This window comes from Parasteatoda tepidariorum, chromosome 5 (genome assembly GCF_982258835.1).
Source record: "Parasteatoda tepidariorum strain Cologne lab strain chromosome 5, Ptep-v5.0, whole genome shotgun sequence".
NCBI classification, from domain to species: Eukaryota; Metazoa; Arthropoda; class Arachnida; order Araneae; family Theridiidae; genus Parasteatoda; species Parasteatoda tepidariorum.
Window position 1 is genome coordinate 107,459,364 of NC_141759.1, and position 22,238 is coordinate 107,481,601.

A 22,238-nucleotide genomic window follows, 5' to 3' on the forward strand; every position below is an offset into this window, starting at 1 on the left:
ACATATGGCAAAAAAACTACTCTTTTCCCTAGATTGCAATGAGAAAGGGGTTTGCATGAGAACTTGCTCTATTAAAAGCATTTTCCTAAAATTGAATTTGTGAAGGTACTGCTAAACAGTAGTAAATATACCCTGGACAGATCCCTGATTTTAAATACTTCATTATTGTGTTAGGGAGAAATTTTCACGAGAATCTGCTGTGAATATGATAACTTTTGTCTTGCAACGTGACATACCCTGAATAGCCATTAACTGTTGCTCTTTTATTTCATTGAAACTCAAATCCCTGGTTCTCTCGTCCTCTTCCATTCCCCAAACATTCGTGGAAGGAGTCACCATTTCAGCACCCAGAAGAGCTTGCCTGCAACAATTATTCAGAATTTTTAGTCTCAAGAGAATTTCATTCTAGTCTAGAAATTTTCCAACAACAATTGGACACATGTGACAGAAAAAATCAGAAAACAGTGTGTTAACAGAAAAAAAATATTATGCAGCTGCGACAACAATGCCACCATTCAAGTTGATCAAAAAAGGTTAAATTTATTAAAGGTTTATGAAACCTTTAACATATACTGAGTGCTTTGACACTTGCACATACCTGCCAACATGGATAGGAAAAAATCCAGTAGATTTTACGAAATAATACTAATTTCATGATAATTGTTGCATAATGTAGGCAAAGGAAAATTTTATACTCATCAAAATAGAAAAACTGCAATATTTTCCAGTTATGATTGACATTAAACATATTTGATATGTTATGTATTATGTTTACTTATAATTTTAAATATCAATAGGCATTTAATTAATCAAAGATAGTTAAAAGATTTTTTAAAATTAATTTTAAAAGAGAGTTCTGAATAAAAATAAACTGAACATTTTAGAACAAAAAAAGTTTGGAACTCATTTCCATAAATGAGATTCGCTTCATTATGTATTAGTAATATTTAATTTAAAATATTCAAGCTAGCAAGCAATAATCTGTACAAAAATTCTATTTCAGTGTTTGTTTGTTTTGTGATAATAGTGCTGCTATTGATTTTTCTTAATCTGAAATTGAGAACTCTCAAAGTAAACATAATGATGTATGTTCACAGTTGATGATACAAAAAGTTAACAATAAATTCTTTAAACTGAAATATGTTACAAATTTGAAAAATACAGCAGATCTATCCACAAAACCTGTAGTTAAGAAACATAATAAAATATATTTAAGGACTCAGAGTCAAATTGTATTTCTTTAATTCTAAAAACATACTTTTTCCGAATAAACATACCTTTTTTCAACTGATTGTGATTTCTTAACCTCAAAATGAAAGAAGTGAGCACAATCCGTGAAATATGGTCCAGGGGAGCTGTCTAACCTACAGAGGTTTGAACCTTTATTTATTTTTTGCATATTTTGCCAACCATTAGAAAATTTTATATTCGATAATAATTTTTAATAATTATTTATTGTTTTTTTTTTTATTCTATTTGATAATAGTTGGCTAAAAGTGTCAGTTATTTAAAATTGGAATTGTCAGGAACTATTTCCACCAATTTTGAAAAAATATTGCGATATAAAATTGCATTCTTTAAAAGGATGTAGAAATTTCTAAACATACATTCAAATATTTTTTGATTATTTTTATATCAGGGGTCTGTCTAGGTTCTTCTGAGAGGTACCTATTTTGTGAAAATTTAGACATAACTTGTGAAAATTTAGGCGTAATTTGTGAAAATTAAAAATTATATTAAAAAATAAACACAAAAATATGGTAAAAATATGGATTTATCCTTTTTTTCGAGATACAAAAATTAAATTTTAAGAAAAAGTATTTTGTGAAATTACCGTTTTTCCTAAAGTTAAATTTGTGAAGGTACCGCTAAATGGTGGTAAATTTATCCTAGACAGAACCCTGTATATAAATTAATAAAATTATTAAAAATTGTTTTTTGTATGAAATTATTTTTGCATAAATGAAATGTGTACAAAAACTTTTCAATTCACCTTAACAGTTCTCCAGGTATGGCAAAATACACAAGTAAAATTAACATTAAGGGATACAAACTTTTGGGACCATATTTTTTCAGACTACGGCTACCTTCCATATTTTGAGGGTCAGATGTCCAATTTGGTCAAAAAAGTATTTTTTACATTTGATTTTGTAACTTATATTATTGTCTACACTACCTGATTACTATATTTCAGGTCACCCCTTTGAAATCTTAAGTTTAAGTGCCAGTACATCATTAGATCAAAAGTTATTCAGGGTGATTCGTTTTTTCTTCCGCATCCTATACACAATAACTTTATTCAAATTTTAGGTTTTGTTTTGTAATTCCATAAGTTTCAAATAGCTTTTTCAAAAATAATGATGAAACACATGAATGAATAAATGAAATCTTCGCATGTTAAGATCCCTTGAAAAATTTTATTTCATACCATACTTTCTCTATAAATCAGTGATTTTACATGACATCCTAAACTTGATTAGAATTATGTAGGTTTGGTAAGATTTAAATCATCTTATTTATTTTTTAAAAAAAAGAATCATTAGTTCAAACACTTAAAAAAAATCATTGAATGTGTCAAAAACATTTATATAAAGTATAATTTTATATCTACAGTGATTCCGCTAGACTCTGGAAACTACCAATCCTTCAGACTTCTGAATTTCTGGATCCACCAACAATGGTTCTGGATCCACTAACAATTATTCTACTAACAACGGTTCCTATCTAAATTATAAATTCTCTCTTCATTCATCCAGTAATAGGCACATTCATATTATAATTTTACCTATTGATGGTCAAATCAAAGAATAAAAGAGTTATATTTAAACATTCAAGACTTTTATTTAGACTGATCAAACACCCGCATCAAGGAAAAACAAATTATGCAATGTAACACTGAGAATTATTCCAATATTTTTTAGCTGCTAATAAACAAGAAAAATTTTTTTTACATGAGTATGCCATTCTTCCTTCAATAACTTCCTTTTTTGCAATATGATTTTCGGTATATTTCATTAATAATGAATGCTTCATCAAGTGATAAAAGTTGGCTGAATTGATTGTTAAACTTTTCATATATTCACACTAAATTAGAAAATAGACTAGGAGTACAGAAAAGCTGCAAAACTTGCATTTAGTTGTAGAATGTTCAGAGATCACAAATTGGAAGATTGTAGACTGTTAAAAAATTTCTAAAAAATGAATTATTCGTTCAAGAGAAATTAAAGTTTACAAATTTCAAATATTTTCAAAATATTTAAAAAAAAATTGACATCCAGTGGCTGAGTGATCACGTGCCACAGATCCTGGGTTGGATCCTTGGAACCGGGTAAAGTTGATCCACCCTTTCTTCCCTTCAATGGGTCAATAAAATGAGTACCAAGCACGCTTGGGGACTAAGCACTGGGGGATTCCGTGATAGGCTGACTGTGACTACTTAACCAGAACATCTGCTCCTGCATCCCAGAGCCCAAGGTAGCTGAGAACTAAGATGAGCAAAGTAGGCCCTGGCCCTCTATGGGCTGTAGCGCCACTGAGTTTAGTTAATAAATATTTTTAAATTCATAAAAAAAAAACAAATATGAGTATTGATAATGTATACATCAGAAATCAAGATTAAAAAAGTTATATCTAAAGTTTTCGTGATTATATAAAACCAGACTGCAAAAAAATATATTATAAAAAAAAAAAATTTGACCAAAAGTTAGGCAAATATTTTATTTATTCATCTGTAAGTGATGAACAATATGTCTATGCCAAAAATCTAAAGAGCATTAATTTCTAAACTGACCATTCATCAATGAGATATCACTAATATTCTTAATTTGGTATTTTTCTTCATTTAAGGATTTTTTTTATTATTATTAAAAGATGTACACAGTAAATAATAATAAAAAATAGTAATATTTTTCTTAAAATTGTAAAAATCAAGAGGAAAATTATGTTTCTTTCCCAAGTGATAAAAAAAAGAAAAGGAAAACATCTTTAGAAAAAAAAAACAATGAAAAAGCATGTAAAACCATAAAAAACACCAGTAAAAACAATGTGCAAAATAGGTTTATGGAAAGGAGGTATAAAGGAATTACTGTAAAAGGTGTGTAGATTAATATTGCAAATAAAACATTATTTATTTCCTCTGTGGTTTCTATTGTGTTCTGGTTGAGAAAAAAAGTAGCCCTCCTATTATAAAGTCAATATTTAATTTTAGTTATTTCAAAAATAAATTAAATTAACATTTATGTGCAAAAAATATAAATAGAAATAAATACTAAATGCAAAAAATATGCAAAACAAAGCAAATAAATACCTGTTTCCACCCTCTTCTCTGCCACTGAAGGCGTCATTGATTTGAGTATTCTTATTGTTTAGGCCATCAATGAGTCTCTCTCGTCTTTCAAACTCCCCTTCCGTCCTTTTAAAAAATAATCAGTTAAAAATTACTTTACCAATATAAATAATTAAATTCATTCAATAAATTTTAATATAATTTTATAAACAGCCTGCCTTACATGTAAATTTCAATTTTGAATTTTTTGCATAATCTGAAAGAAATATTTGTTCAAGATTATTGAGTCAAAATGACAAGTTAATTTGACAAGTGAATACTATTTCGAATAAAACTTTACTTCTGAAAAACACACGTTCTTTAAAAGTTCTCAAACTTCTACTCATATTATTTCACCAAATTTTTGCCTCTTTACACCCGATATTTTCCTGAGTACTTTTCAATTTAAATTTGATTTATCACAGTTAATCAAAAGCCAAGAGAAAAAAATTTATATAAAAAATTTAGCTAGATCACCATTTAGTTAATAAAGTCTAGCTTGCTTATTATAAGTGCAAGGCAAAGCAATATTTGCTCGCTATAACCCTGGCGCCAGAATTGCAGGCGACATTGTCGCAAAACTTTACAGCTCTCGCAGAAAGATTTTTCTTTTGAAAAGTAGAAAGAAGAAAAAATTATTTTCTTTTCTACAGAAATTTACACACAATATTTGAACCATGCAATAGCTTAAATTTGAACACATCAAATTTAATATAGTACTAAAAAGTTTTTCACTTTGAAAAAACTTACTGTTTCCATATAATTTATTTTAGTTATATACAGAAGTTTAAAGTCGGTATACATTATTCAAATATTAATTTGAATCTTCACAGCATTTGAATAAATTAGAGAGCTATTTGTAATTGTGAATTTAATATGTGATTTGTGATAATGTATACATTTAGTTTGTGATTTGTTAATTTAGTGGTATTAATGAAGACTGGTTAAGATATTTTAAAAGTTCTTCATATAATTATTAAATAATTATATAATATAATTTATTATTCATCTTTTTTCTAATTAATTCCACACAGTTTATAATAACATATTAAATAGCTCGAAAATCAATAATATTGCTTAAACTAGACGTACTTAAATAATGCTATAGCAAATAGCTTAGTATAGCTGAAATATCATAGTTAAATATCCCATAGATCAGGGGTTTCCAACTTACACGAAGTCGGGGGCTACAATTAAAAACACAAATCAAATGGCGGGCAGCAAATTTACCAAAATTTTATATAGGACTCTTTTTATGTTTGAAGGAGCATTAAATATTACTTCAGATTTTTACCAGGTTATACAAAACAAAAGTATTGAATTACAAATTAAAATATGAAGTTGATTTTTAAAAATATTTAATTGCATATTAAAAAATTTAGGCTACAATAACTTTAATGTGCACCTATGTATTAAACAATTAATGTGCAACAGATATCTAATCTTTAAGATATAAAATTTTAAAAAGGTAGGTATTAAAACTTACATAGTAGCACACAAAATGTTCAATGAAAAAATTGAGGTTTGTCTGCTACAACCACCAGAGAATAGATATTTACATTTTAAATTTAAAATTTACAAATGTGTGTTCAAATATTTTCATCCAAAATGAGTGGTTTCAAAAAGTTAAATTAGAGAATTTCTTTGAGAAAATTTCTGATACGCATATGCTAAATTATATTGACAAAATACCAAAAAAAAAAATAATAAATAAATAAAAAAGAGTAACATACACGATTATTTTTGTATTTGAATAAATATTTTCTTGGATGCAAAACATGAGAAATAAAATTTTTTTTATACCGTTGGTATGTTAAATTTCACAGAAATGAAGAAATTAGGTTTTTATTAACGAGAAAAGTATTTTAAACCCATATAGATTTTTTATGAAAATTGTCTGCAAAAAAATGACAACTAATATATTTTAGTTCGTGGGCCGGATGCCGCCCTCAGGCCGCCAGTTGGAAACTACTGTCATAGAATACGCTTTGAGTTGTCACCATTTTTTAAAAGACAAAAATAAGAAACAAATTCCTGCATTACCTCTGTTGTTTTAGGTGAATTCCCTGTATTTTCCCTATTCTCTCTGTGGAGTGGCAACCCTATAGTGGGTTAGAAGAAACCTATTTCTTCCATGACTAATTCCTAAAGGGAATTTTTTTTTTTTACAGTACGTGCTATCCCTGTTTTATTACAAGCATGGAATGCACAAATTAATTTCATCAATGTAATTGTTCTTTTATATGATAGAAATAGATTTTAATAAAAAGTTATTTTGAGGAATCAAATAAAACCTTTAGTGTGATTGATGGTAAAATTGCAAACATTCTGCAATAACTATAGAAATTCTTTAAAGGAAGATTTCAAAATATTGTTTTAATAATTTCATTATCTTAAGCACAAACAAACTACTTGTAAATATCTGTGTTTCTTTTTCTCCAAATAATTTAAAGATTAATATTATCTTAAAATTATTTATTTCTCATCAATATCTAAAAATTACTTCAAGGGGAATAAACGATACTGCTAATTTAATAAAAAAAATATCTACGTGAAGTAAATATCTATGTGAATGATGTAAAAATATCTATATTCTATTTTGATAACTTATGGGAAACATATTTATGATACAAAACATATTGAATTTATAAAAGAAAAATTGTAAGATTGCTAAGAACTCTCTGAACTAAGTGCTCTCTTGAAAATTAGAATTTTTTTTTCTTCCTAAGACCAAGTAGGTGCTGCTACATAACAGCACTATTTTAGAGTGCAGAACAATTTAAACAAATCAGAACAATTATACATTTTTTAAATTTTTGAAAACTAAAAATAAGCCACAAAAATAAATAAATGAACTTATTCAAACAAGCTTAAGGGGTCACAGTACCTTTGAAACACTTTTTTTAAATAAAGGTATAATCACTCATTTTGCGGATGCTTTACATGCTCATTTAATTTATAATCAATAATTTATCTTCAGTCTTAAAAAAATAATTAAATTGTTTTATTTTTTTCAAATTTAAAAAAAATTTGAAAAAATTAACAATTTTTAAATCCCTAAGGCTTTTTTATTTTAACATATTTTCAGAAATTTTTTTTTCTTCGTGCTTACAATATTCATCTCAACAATTTTGTGCATTCAGTTGTTAATATATCAATTAGAATATTTTTATAGATTATTTTGTAAGAGAGTAGAAAAAAAAAAATTCCGGTTAGATATATATAACATGATGTAAAAATTCAATACCTCCTAAAATGCTTATTCCATGCACAGTTTAAATAAGTGTATTATACTTAAGATAATAAACTTTACTTCAAAGCTTTACCTTAAATAGAAAAAATTCCTGAGGGATTTGATTAAGATTAAAACACAAAATTATCATCTATGAGAAAAATCACTTTAAAATCCGTCTGCTAAGCAAGTTTCCGTATTAGGACAATTTAAAATCATTCATAACTTTTTTAAAAATTTAGATTGAGAGATGATTTTTTTTTCCAGTGCATTTGAAATCATTTGAAGTTTTATTATAAGCAATAAAAAAAATCGATATTTTGGTCATTTTTATTATACTGTGACCCCTTAAAATATATTATTCTATTATTTGGTTTATAACTTAATAACAAAAATATTTACACTAAACATACCATAACCAGTCAAAAGTTATTGTAAGATGTATTGTATTGTATTGTAAAGTGTTGGTATGCTTAGCGTTAAGAAAGCACAAAGTCAATTTAAATTCGAGTCTTGTTCTGTCTGGTTATTTTATTTCATTCAAATAATTAATTTGTACACTCAGAAAGTTCACATTTTATAAGTAAAAAAGTTGTTAATTTCAATTCACTTTAATATTATGGAAATAATGTTTGATTAAAATAAAACATCTAAGCATTCAATGTAACCATGTATTGAATTACATCATACTAAATACTAGAAGCCAGACATTGATGATCTTAAAATCACTAAATGCCTTAAATAGAGATTTAAAAGAAAAAGAAATATATGCCTTAAAATCAAACAAGAACTTAAATCTCAAACATTATTTCCTTTTTTTAAACTTACATAAGATTGCATTAAAACATTATTGATATTCTTGAAAAGTTTGAAACTAATGTGAAATGTGAGAAGGAAAAAAAAAGTCTTGTATGGAGAAATCAATATCGTGAACGATATTGAGATTTACAGCATCAGGTTGCCTAGCTAATTCCTTCAACAAAAAATAAACACCTTTTAAGTACTTTTTAAGCACTCAAACTATATTTTTAAGCACTATATACATTAACAAAATGCAAACTAATTTTCAAAGATTTTACGTGATCATGATAAAATAACTAGTTTCTGACAAAGAACTATTATTAAATGCTCGAGAGATTTTTCGGTTTGATATCAGAGGGTGGAAAATGAAGCCTGAAATTGAGAATATCTTGCGAAATGCAGCAGAGTTGCATTTCGCAATTGCAATGCAGCAGAGTTGCATAAAAGTGCAATAATCTCGCCGAACCCAGCCCGGTAGACACACGTGCAGACTTCCAAGTATTTCATTAAACTTGTAAAATGATTGGCACTTTCCTACACTATGGACTGACGGTAAGCCGAAAGAGATTGTGGCTGAATAAATTGTGAAAACGTTGAATAGAACAATGTGAATAGCACGCTTTTGCATAATACATGCAGAAAAAATCTCATTTTAGAAAAGGGAAAATGAAGCACTTTTTAAAAACACCCAATGAAAAAAGCACCTTTAAGTGCTTTTATAAAAGGAAAAAGGAGATAATAAAAAAATTTATTAGAAAAATTTCATTAAAAATGATGTATTAGCAAATAAATCTTAACATTTAAAAGAAAGGTACTCCTAAGTTTTAGTGCCATTCAAGAGAAAGAGTAAAAAAAATTTAAAAAAAAAATAAAAGTGAAAAATTATCAAAATCCGGGCCTTTACTATTTACATTACATCCTTATATTAGTCAAGAAAAAAATGAAGAATTATTGCAAGATTAATTGATTAGATTATTAGATATTAAGTAATCAATTAAAAGTAACACTAATAAAATCTGTTGCACAATACAATTTAATACAATAAACATTAAAAATATAGATAAAAAGTTATTAATAACTCATTCATTAGCAGAAATAAAACCAAAAAGAAATAAAACATACAGTAAATCTTTTGAGGCAAGCAATGTTTGCTTTAAGCTTGATAAATTGTCACTGAATTTCTTCATTAATTTCCTGGCCTGAGCACTCGCCTAGACAGTAAAAATAATTATTATTATTTATAACAATAAGTATGAATTAGAAGTAGCAGGTTGTTGGCCCGCGACTCCCAAAGCCTATATGGTAAAATGAGCATTACAGCCCCTCGCTATATTATTAGATGCACTATAAGATTCTATGTTAAAATCTTAATTATCAGTTGGTGCTATACAGCTTTAGTGTTCTTACGGGACTGTTTACACTTGTTTATGATCGTGTAATAATTGGTTAACATTGTCATGCAATAAGTTAAAAATAAATACAGATATTAAGTATATAAAAAATCTCCGGAATAAAAACCCATCACATGTATGTTTAAATATGAAAGTATTGTATATAAACTCGTGGAAAACATGCAATTATTAAAACATTACAAGTGTGTCTAATAACTTGGTCTAATTATTATAATATACTAATATAATGCTTGATATTATAAATGATTCTATATTTATAGAATATATCGTGTAATTTATCCAATCATCGAATTAATATTACATATCGTCTAATTTAACCCATTGATACACAAATGCAAGCAAGCGCAAACAGTCGCATAAAGCTGTATAGTATCACCTGATAATTAAGATTTAGCATAGAATCTTAGAGTGTGTCTAATAATTTAGCCAGGGACTGTATGTAGTCCATTTACTGACTTATTGATTTGATAGACTTGCCAAGTTCAGCTAATGTTTGGCTTTACCGGCTACATAGATACAATTATCAGTGTTTTCACTACAGCGCGAGAACGCGAGAATCTCGCATATTTTTTAATATTCTCGCATTAAAAAATGATTACCGCGAGAAATTCGCGCATTCTATAAACCAATTTCAAAATTCGCGAATTTCTCGCATTTTGAAAAAAATTTCTCATTTGCGCCATTTTGAATAAAATCCGTTTCACTTTTCTTCCTGGATCTTTTATTATTTTCAACATCTGCCCCATTATCTAGCTTCCCTATTTACCAGCATTGTTCAGAACCTTTAAGAACAACAGAACACCATCCTTCCGAACCACGGAACCTCTTTCAGAACGCATTTCTCTGCAACCACTTGTTTACTGTAGGTAAGGTTTCTTCATGTAAGACGTTCAAATTTTTTGCTCGTTAATGTAAGATGGATAAATACCTCGTAAAGCCAATATCTTCTACTCCGAAACGGACAAATGAAAATGAAACAAATGTGGGTAGAAACGATCAAAACGAAACAAATACGCAATTGAGCAACCAACCTAATGAGAATAGCTGATGAAAAAGTAGATGTAGAACATTTTCCATATGATGATGCAGCAAAAATATTCAATGCTTTAAAAATTAGAAGATGTTAAAAATGCATTATAATTAAAGAAATGATTTTTTTTTCCAAGTCTCTTTGTGTTTTTTTTTTAATTTCTGAAATCTCACTTAACTTTTTGAAATCTCACCCTGTTTTTGAGAAAGGGTGAGAAATTCTCACCCATTTTTTTTCTGAGATGAAAACACTGATTATTACACACCCTCACTTCTATATGCACCATCTTGTTTAAAATTATTTGTCCTTTGCCTGATCACTCACTTTTTTCAGACTATTTGTCAGCACAAACTTCAAACGACAAATAATCTTGAATGAGGACTAGGTATGCCGTTAGTGTACACGCAATTTCAAATAATGAGTCATATTTAACGTAATTAGAGAACCTTAATATTAACCCAGCTGAATCACCGTGCCAGTCATTAAGTCAGTAAACAAACGGTACAATGTTCATTTCCCCATGTAGTCTTCTAGAGCGGTAGACCCAACGTATACTAATTGTTCCTTTATGAAATGATCATCCAGAGTGTATGTATGTATATATATATATCAGGGGTCTGTCTAGGTTTTTCTGAAAGGTACCTTTTTGTGAAAATTTAGACATAATTTGTGAAAAATAAATATTATATTAAAAAATGAACACAAAAACATGGTAAAAATAAAATTTTAAGAAAAAGTATTTTGTGAAACTACCGTTTTCCCTAAAGTTGAATTTGTGAAGGTAGTGCTAAACGGTAGTAAATTCGGCTCAGAGAGACCCCTGTATGTATATATATACAGTGCAACCATCAGGAAAGACCACCTCTGTGTAGCAATCACTTTTGGGAGGCACGTAACAAACAAAACAAACCAGATTCAGTAAGAATGTCCCATAAAAGAACCCTCTATTTACTCTTATTTTTTCATATTTTGTAATCCGGCAATCTTATTAAACTAAACTAAACTCAGTAGCGCGACAGCCCTTCGAGGGCTATGGCCTACTCTACCCCTCTCAGTTTTCTTGACCTAGGGGTCTGGGGAGCAGATGTTCCGGTTAGGTGGTCAGAGGAACGCGAAACCCCCAGTGTTTAGTTCCAAAGCATGCTTGGTACTCATTTATTGACCCATGGAAGGGATGATAGACTGAGTCAATCTTGCCCGGCCCGAGGATCGAACCCGGATCTGTGGCATGGGAGAGTGGAGCACTACCACTCAGCCACCGGGCGTTGGCAATCAATCGTTGGCATTTTGCAGATACAATCGTGCAATACTCATACAATCCTGCAATATGCATTGTACAATACTCACAACTAAAAATTAATAAGTTTATTCAATAAATTTACTAATTTTATTATTAAATATGTAAAAATAAATACTGTATAAAAAATATTTATGTATAAATATCTTTAGTATATTAATTCACAGATGTTTTAAAAATTCATACCGAATAGATGATTATCGAAGTTAGTATGCTATTAGAATTAGAACAGGTAGAGCTGATTATGATGCGTTGTTAATTCAATTGTATTATTAAATTAAGTTCTGCTAAAGTTCTTAATAAAAAGCATTGAAAAAAAACAGTTGTTTTTATTTCTTAAGAATCAATTTATTCTTCTTTCCAATTGTTGTTTGTAATTTTTACTTATTTCTAAATGATGTATTAAAAGCTAGTAAATAGGAACAATTATTTAAATTAGATTGTAATTATATAAGAGTTTCTTCGACAAGAACTTTCGGGACGGTTTTTACCAATATGAAAGAAAATAACCATTCAGGATCTGGAAGTTTATCTACTTTTCAATTTGAACAAACAGCTGTTTAATGAAAAAAAAAACACTCAAATTTTTTGTTGATACTCCAATGGACAATAATGACCATCACTACACTTTAAAACTCTGTGAATATAAAAATCTTCATTGTTCAAATATAAGCATTAGTGGTCATAACTGTCCAATCAACAATAAGAGAGAAATTACAACAAAAACATATTTTAGTCACATGGGTTAAAAATTACATCAAATATTAGCTCTTTCAGATTTTTAGTTGGATAACCACTTTTTCTATTTTCTTAGTAAGTCAGAAAATTCCCGAAAAATTTCACTTTATTTTGTTTTAAAGGAGATATTAAAAAGTTTGAAATAAAACAGTTACTAGTGGTAATAATTACCCTCAACCAATCTTAGTCAATGGATACGTAGAGCAATCCCATGTGACTAAAGGAATTTTCAACAAGAACAACAACAACAAAAAAAATAGATAAAATTTTGAAAGGAACTAACCTTACCACTGGCTACGCTATTTTTAGGTTGCTGATTACGATAAGATATCTTTTCCATAATTTCTCTAGCAAGACTTTCACAAGAATTATATGAAGTCATCCTAAATAAAATATACAATAATGAATAGATATTTAGAATCCAAAGCGTTGTTTGATAAAAAAAAAACTTTTTTTTACACTTCATGACATTTCATCAAAAGAATCTTCTCTTAGTACAGGGTGGATACTAAATACTGTGAAAAAATAGAAATCAATTTTAATTCTTCAGTAAAATAGCTGCTGAAGTGAGTTGGAGAACTATGCAAGTTATATTAAATGAAGACCTGGTTTTAGCCCTGATCGCAAAAGAAAAGTTCAAGGTTTGACAACACAAAAATTTAAAAAGGAAGGTTACAAAAATGTAAGAAATTGCTGAACCGGCACAGTAACAAATGTGTTGACAGAATTATCTTTTCTGAGAAAATATTTTGCACAGAGCAAAGTCATAATGCTAAGAATAATGTTGCACGCTCAACAACCTTTGATGAAATACCTGAAAGTGCACGAACTGTGCAACACTTTCAGAATAAGAATTCTGTAATGTAAGAAAATTTCCTCTGAAATTCATTGATGAAGGGGTAAAAATCAACGCTGAACATTACAAAAAGGAAGCATTGACTACACATTTATTGCCACATGCTGCATTCAAAACCTGATAGAATATTTCAGCAAGATTCTGCACCGTAACACCGAGCCATATGGCTTGGCTCAATCTTTTGAAATTTATTAAGGCAGAACAGTGACCCCCATCTTCACTGGATCTAAATCTTTTACATTATAGTGTTAGGGGGATTCTAGATTCTATAATTAATGATAAGCAGCACAGAAGTTAGGACACTCTCAGAGCTTTTTAATTGCGTGATGGGACAAATAACCCCTGAAAATAATTGGTGGCGGCATCAGACAATGACATAAAAGATTATCTTTAGTAATTAATGAAGACGTGGTCGAATTGAATAACAGTTTTTTAAAGTAAACTTCCACTTGTAGTGTTCATCATAGTTGTGTATTTATTATTTTCTATTTAATATCAGCACAATAAAATTATTCAATATTTTTAACAGTATTTTGTAGCAATTAACATAACAATAATGAACATAACAATTTTAACTAGCTTTTAACCATTTTTAGACTAGCTGATGTTTTAAAATTTCAACTATAGCTTTGCAATTACAAATTACATCGTTCTAAACAAATTTAATTGCTATTTTATCGCCTAATCAAAATTTTGATTATTTTCTGACATAAATAATGTACAAGGCACAAAACCTAAAAGAGACATGGCATGAAGTTTAAAAAAAGTATGTTCTTAAGGCAGTAGAATATTTTCTTATCAGCACCAGTTTGCACCAACTACCATGATAAAGGAGTAAAAGAATTTTTGTTCTTGCAAGAATTTCAAAATTAACAATAAGTCGTGATTTGGCTATGAGCCTTTCTGTAATCATTAAAAGACTCTCGTTGTCCCCAAAATTTGCAACTTTTTTGGTTAAGATAAGGATATCTTCCTACAAAAAGACTACAGTATGTGATATTAGTCATATATCACAGCACCAAATGTACTCCCAAGTAATTCGAAAAACATTCTGCCAAAATAATATTATTTTTTCTTTTTCAGTCTACTTGAAAGACTTTTTTTTTCACCCTTCCTAATGAGAAAAATTAGATGAGTGATCTTGCTTTTATATATTAATAAAAAAACCTATAAAAGTGGGTATATATAAAAGAAATAACATTTAGAATTACGCAATTTGTAATGATCCGTTAGAAATGCATATAATATATAAAGTAAAGAAACTGAGAAATTTACATGGACATGCCACTTATATCGTACATATTTAAGAATAAAAAAAGAAATTGGCACATTCTCACCAAGAATCTTGTCTGAAAGCCATTTTAGATTAATATTTTAGTTCAGAGAGAAAATTAATAACTAGATATTATGTACAAACATCATCTAAGAAAAAGATTTTAACACTCATCATATGACAATTGAAAATGACCAAAAAAATTATCAACAAATTTCAATCAATTAACCAATTATAGAGAAACTATTTCGACTTTAGCTGCCTATTTCTGTATTTTCGTTTATCGTAAGTGACTGATCGTAAAGAATTGTTGCAGAAGAACACCGAAGTAAAACCTAAGAAAAAAATGTTGTCATAGTTGTTGTTCACATTCATTTATGTCGCACTAGAGCTGCACAATGGGTTATTAGCGACGGTCTGAAAAACATCCATGAGGATGATCCGAAAACATGCCATCACAATTTTGATCCTCTGCAGAGGGGATGGCACCTCCGCCTCGGTAGCTTGACGACATGCGCGCAAAGTTGAACACTTTACAGTAGAACAGTTCAACTAGGATCAATACCGCACACCCTTGGTCCCTATACAGACTGATCAAGGAGATCACCCACCCACATACTTACCGCATCCGTTGATGCTTGACTTAGGTGATCTGCTGAGAACCGTGTCTAAACGATCAGTCCACTGCGGGACTAAAAGAAAATAAATAATACTTTATCTTTTGACAATACTAATCATATTTATAACTAGCATACACTCGCAACACGTGAGACATGTTGTGTTTTTTAAGAGTCCCTGAATTATATAGGCTAACTTCACAGCCATTTCGCCGCCAAAACTTTCCTTAAAGCAGAACTACAAGATTTGACAACTTATTGCGGAAAATGACGCTAACCTGACCAGAAAAGCGTGCTTGCATACATCGATTTACATTGTTTTTCGGAAACTTTTGTTTATACTTGCACTTATTCATTATAAAATGGTCCCGCAGTGGACTGATCGTTAAGACACGGTTCCCAGCGGATCACCGAAGTCAAGCATCAGTGGCTGCGGTCAGTGCACGGGCGGGTGATCAGTTAGCGTAGGGACCTGTGGTGTAACTACCACTATAAATATTAAATACCAATTTACTAGTATATAAGACATCTTAACTTGATTTTATCTTGAGGTACCATTTGATAGATAAAAGCTGACATAGTCCATAATTACAATTCCCACAATGGTGACCCGGACGTGATAAGAACTTGCCAATATTGATGGATGATCCATATTAAACAGTTGATTTGCTTAAAAAAAATAAAATAGCCATACGAATCTTTATGGTCACCATTGGCCTATGGTATATTGCCATACAAATTTCTATGATTGCCATAGACCAGAGGTCGCCAAAGTGGTCTATATAGACCCCCAGGGGTCTATTTAACAAAAGCGAGGGTCGATCTAACCCAGGGGGTCGAATGGGGGTCGATCCGAATCGGAAGGGTAGATTGGGGGTCGAAGAAAAAACAGTCCTTAATACGCAAATCACACATACTTAATTGAGTTTGTGAAATTTGTGAATTTTTTTATAATTGACTTAATATCAGTTTCTTTAGAGAACATAAATTAATAAACGTATATTTATTGCTGTGAAACAAGTATTTACGTATTTAAAATTGCAAGTTCTCTATTCAACTTGATGAATCTGTTTTTGGCATTTCTGCTATTCTTATGATGTACGTTAGATATTTCAGTAAAATTAAAAGACAAGTCATTGATGAATTTTTATTTGCTAAATATTTTGAAACTGATGGAGAAGGAGAGACAATTTTTAGATGCTTACAAGAATATTTAAATAAATTAATAAATATGATATTCCGCTTGAAAAGCGGTAGCCACAGATGGGGCACCTGCTATATGATAGGGCGTTACCGAGGTTTTGCTACATTTCTCAAAGAAAAAGTGCCCGGTATACGTACTATTCATTGTGTGTTGCATAGGAACAACTTAGTAGCAAACTATCTGAGGCCAGAGTTACCTAAATCTTTACAGTTTCGTATTAAGTATATCAATCAAATTAAAGTCCAACCTCTTAAGTCAAGAATATTTTCCAAACTTTGTGAAGAAAACGACGAGTTTTTTTAACCAATTACGTCTGCACACCGAAGTTAGATGGTTGTCTAGAGGTGTATGCTTGCAAAGGCTCGTTGAGTTATTTGACTCCACGACCGAATTTCTCAGCGAAATAAACACTGTTCTGAGTGATGAACTCCAAAACAATAAGAACCATATTTTTTATTTAGCGGACTTATTTGGAGAATTTAATGATGTCCAAACAAAGCTGCAAGGAAAAGATGTAACAATTATCGAAGCTCGAACAATACTGTTAGGCTTCCAAATAAAATTAAATTTATTTAGATCTTCATTGCTACGTAAGGATTATCAGCATTTCTCAAATCTGCGACGTACGGAATAAAAGAAGAAGACTTGGAAATATATGCAGATCATCTTCAAAAATTGAGCAACGATTTTAAACTGCGCTTTTGTTGGTTTGGAAAACATTGACATCCCTGATTGGATTATTGCGCTATTTTCTGCTCAAATTGCAAGCGTGGATATCAACCTGCAAGATGAGCTTGCTGAATTATTATCGGATCTTGATGCAAAGACGCCTTTTGAAAATTTACCAAAACAAATTTTGGACGAATATAAATATAATGCGAAAATATGTAAAACTTTACGAAATAGCTCAGCCATTTATGCTAGCATTTCCAAGTTCCTATAGGGTTGAAGCCGGTTTCAGTCACGTAAATTCAATCTTAACTAAGAACAGAAATAAATTAAATGTGGAGTTTCGAGGGGCTTTAAGATTAAAATTGACCAATTTTGAACCCAATATAGTGAACCTTTAAAAAAAAAACACCAGGAGCACCCATCTCATTGATTAAGAAGCAATAAATCTGCAGTTACTTTGTTTATTATTTCTACTTATTTATAATTACTTATTATTTAATAAATATTAAGGTATTTAAATTTCAGCATTAATATATTTTTCATTAAACTATTGTTATACACAATGTGCTATTACTTTAATAAATGTTTAAAATCATAAAATAAATGTACAAACACAGTATCTAATGGAGTTTTATTTTAATTAACAGAAAATAACTTTTTATGGGGGTCGATGGAGATTTCGAAAAATTATACTGGGGTCGATGATCAAAAAAGTTTGGTGACCTATGCCATAGACCAATGGTGACGTGTCATACAAATCCTTATGGTTACCATTGGCCTATGGTACACTGCCATACAAATCTTTATGGTTACCATTGGTCTATGGCAGAGGTGGGGAACCTTTTTACCATTAGAGGCCACATTTACATTAGGCAGCAATAAGAGAGGCCGCATAAGCTGATTGACCTAAGAAAGTGACTTTTGTGAAATTATTATAGTTTTTCTATAGATTTAACAAATTATTGCATTATATAGAAAAAATAAAATATAATACTACAAAATTTTAAATATAATATACATATAAAATAATATAAAAATATTATAAAAAATACAATAAAAATAATAGCTGAAAAACGGATAAATTTCGACTACGGAGCTACTCACACGACTCACTCCGTAACTCCCTTTAATATTAACTTATAATTTTCAAATCCTGCCAGAAATTAGAGTTTTATATACTAAACAATCGTACGAAAGGAAATTTTTATACACTAATTAGGGGGCACATAATGGGCCAAAATAGATTTTGTTAATTAACCGGAAGTAAATTCTTTAAGCTATATATTCGTGGAAGCAACGTGTGAGTCGTGGTGTTGTTGTTAGCGCCATGAGTAAAGAAGTTTGTAGATTCGGTGGTCAGGGGTTCTGTCCTGGTCACGGATAAAATTTAAATTTTTTTTTTCTATTTACTTTATTTTATTTTTTAAAATTTATTTTTCGATATTTCAACGTGAATAAAGTGTTATATTTATAGAAATAATTATTTTTCTTTGGGAAAGAGGGAATAATAGCTTAAAAACAGATAAATTTCGACTCTGGAGCTTCGCACACGACTCACTCCGTAACTCCCTTTAATATTAACTTATAATTTTCAAACTCTGCCAGAAATTAGAGTTTTATATACCAAACAATCGTACCAAAGGAGATTTTTATACACTAATTAGAGGGCACATAATGGGCCAAAATAGATTTTGTTAATTAACCGGAAGGAAGTTCTTTAAGCTATATATTCGAGGAAGAAACGTGTGAGTCGTGGTGTGGTTGTTAGCGCCGTGGGTAAAGAAGTTTGTAGATTCCGTGGTCAGGGGTTTGGTCCTGGTCACGGATTAATTTTTAATTTTTTTTTTATTTTCTTTATTTTATTTTTTAAAATTTATTTTTCGATATTCCAGCATGAATAAAGTGTTGTATTTATAAAAATAATTTTTTTTCTTTAGGAAAGAGGGAATAATAGCTGAAAAACGGATAAATTTCGACTACGGAGCTACGCACACGACTCACTCCGTAACTCCTTTTAATATTAACTTATAATTTTCAAACTCTGCCAGAAATTAGAGTTTTATATACTAAACAATCGTACCAAAGGAAATTTTTATACACTAATTAGGGGGCAGATAATGGGCCAAAATAGATTTTGTTAATTAACCGGAAGGAAGTTCTTTAAGCTATATATTCGTGGAAGCAACGAGTGAGTCGTGGTGAGGTTTTTAGCGCAATGGGTAAAGAAGTTTGTAGATTCGGTGGTCAGGGGTTCGGTCCTGGTCAAGGATTTATTTTTAATTTTTTTTTCTATTTACTTTATTTTATTTTTTAAAATTTATTTTTCGATATTTCAACGTGAATAAAGTGTTATATTTATAGAAATAATTATTTTTCTTTGGGAAAGAGGGAATAATAGCTTAAAAACGGATAAATTTCGACTCTGGAGCTTCGCACACGACTCACTCCGTAACTCCCTTTAATATTAACTTATAATTTTCAAACTCTTTCAGAAATTAGAGTTTTATATACTAAACAATCGTACCAAAGGAAATTTTTATACAGTAATTAGGGGGCACATAATTGGCCAAAATAGATTTTGTTAATTAACCAGAAGGAAGTTCTTTAAGCTATATATTCGTGGAAGCAACGAGAGAGTCGTGGTGTGGTTGTTAGCGCCGTGGGTAAAGAAGTTTGTAGATTCGGTGGTCAGGGGTACTGTCCTGGTCACGGATAAATTCGTAGTTTTTTTTTCTATTTACTTTATTTTATTTTTTAAAATTTATTTTTCGATATTTCAACGTGAATAAAGTGTTATATATATAAAAATAATTATTTTTCTTTGGGAAAGAGGGAATAATAGCTGAAAAACGGATAAATTTCGACTGCGGAGCTACGCACACGACTCACTCCGTAACTCCCTTTAATATTAACTTATAATTTTCAAACTCTGCCAGAAATTAGAGTTTTATATACCAAACAATCGTACCGAAGGGAATTTTTATACACTACTTAGGGGGCACATAATGGGCCAAAATAGATTTTGTTAATTAACCGGAAGGAAGTTCTTTAAGCTATATATTCGTGGAAGCAACGTGTGAGTCGTGGAGTGGTTGTCAGCGCCGTGGGTAAAGAAGTTTGTAGACTAGGTGGTCAGGTGTTCGGTCCTGGTCACGGATTAATTTTTAATTTTTTTTCTATTTACTTTATTTTTTTTAAATTTATTTTTCTATATTTCAGCGTGAATAAAGTGTTATATTTATAAAAATAATTATTTTTCTTTGAGAAAGAGGGAATAATAGCTGAAAAACGGATACATTTCGACTGCGGAGCTACGCACACGACTCACTCCGTAACTCCCTTTAATATTAACTTATAATTTTCAAACTCTGCCAGAAATTAGAGTTTTATATACCAAACAATTGTACCAAAGGAAATTTTTATACACTATTTAGGGGGCACATAATGGGCGAAAATAGATTTTGTTAATTAACCGGAAGGAAGGTCTTTAAACTATATATTCGTGGAAGCAACGTGTGAGTCGTGATGTGGTTGTTAGCGCCATGGGTGAAGAAGTTTGTGGACTAGGTCGTCAGGAGTTCGGTTCTGGTCACGGATTAATTTTTAATTTAGTGACTCGAATATGTGATCTCAAATATGCTAATTAATTAGTATAGGCGTTTCTTTAATTTACGAAATTATACACAAAAATGTGTTTTCTCTGACTAAACATACCTTTTTTTCAGATTTTGAACCCCCAAAATATAGGGGGTAGTCAAGATCTGGGGAATATTGTCCATATAGTTTGATCATGAGGGGGATCCAAAGTTTGGATGCCTCTATCTTAATTTTACATTTTGCATATTTCACCATACATAAAGACCTTTTTTAGCGATAATTTTAAAATTCGCTTATCCAAAGATAATTGCATGCAGAAAGAAAATTTTAGTAAATATTTATTATTTTTTATTGCGCTATTAAATATTAGCTGGAAAATTTTTGAATTATAAGGCAGACAGCTTTTTACAAAATTTTTATGTACGTAATTTTACATGGCAAAATACAAAATCGAGCTAAATCTATCGAATTGTTCCTGTGTATATTTAAAATTGGATTTCTCAGAAACTATTCAACCGATTATGCTCAAATTTTGCATTCTGTCATGTGAAATTTCATATTTTTAAAGAATGTAAAAATTTTATACCTCTCAATTTAAATTTTGTCACTGCTGTAAAAGATTTTCTCGAAAAAGTTCATAAGTAAGCGGGAATGTAAATGTTTTACCATTCCTGAAATTTTGCAGCAGTTTTTTCGTGTCACGAATTTTTTCTATAACTTATCGGCGAAACATTGTTGAAAATAAAAATTTAAAATAAGTAGTATTGGCTCCCAGTGGCGCCAATATATATATATATATATATATATATATATATATATATATATATATATATATATATATATATATATATATATATATATATATATATATATATATATATATATATATATATATATATAAAAAAAGCACATTAATTCTTTTAAATTTGGAATAAATAGGTAGAATGGTTATTGCCTATAGATACTATATAAATGATCAACAAATTTTTGTTTATTGAAATTTATCTTAATACAGTTACGTAAATAAAAATAAGACCTGATGTGTGAAGTACCAGCTTAACTATACAATATTAATTGTTTTCTATTAAAGCTAACTAAGATTGGGACAAAAATAAAATTTGAAAAATGCGATACTATGACGAGACAGCGAGTCGTTATAGCATGATGGGTTTTAAATAATTTAAG

At 29.8% G+C, this 22,238-nt stretch overlaps 1 protein-coding gene across 2 annotated transcripts in view; it reads right to left on the reverse strand.

Moving 5' to 3' along the window:
* Positions 1-15,219, reverse strand: part of LOC107455209 (syntaxin-8) — a 40,987-nt gene extending 25,768 nt beyond the window's left edge. For both annotated transcript variants that reach the window (XM_071185214.2, XM_043052503.3), the window contains exons 1-5: positions 15,028-15,219; positions 13,118-13,217; positions 9,480-9,568; positions 4,307-4,411; positions 237-361 (exon numbers count right to left, since the gene is read on the reverse strand). In XM_071185214.2, coding sequence (XP_071041315.2) covers positions 237-361; positions 4,307-4,411; positions 9,480-9,568; positions 13,118-13,217; positions 15,028-15,050 — 442 coding nt within the window. In that variant the 5' untranslated portion in view covers positions 15,051-15,219. The remainder of the gene's footprint in view (positions 1-236; positions 362-4,306; positions 4,412-9,479; positions 9,569-13,117; positions 13,218-15,027) is intronic.
* Positions 15,220-22,238: the final 7,019 nt, after the last annotated feature.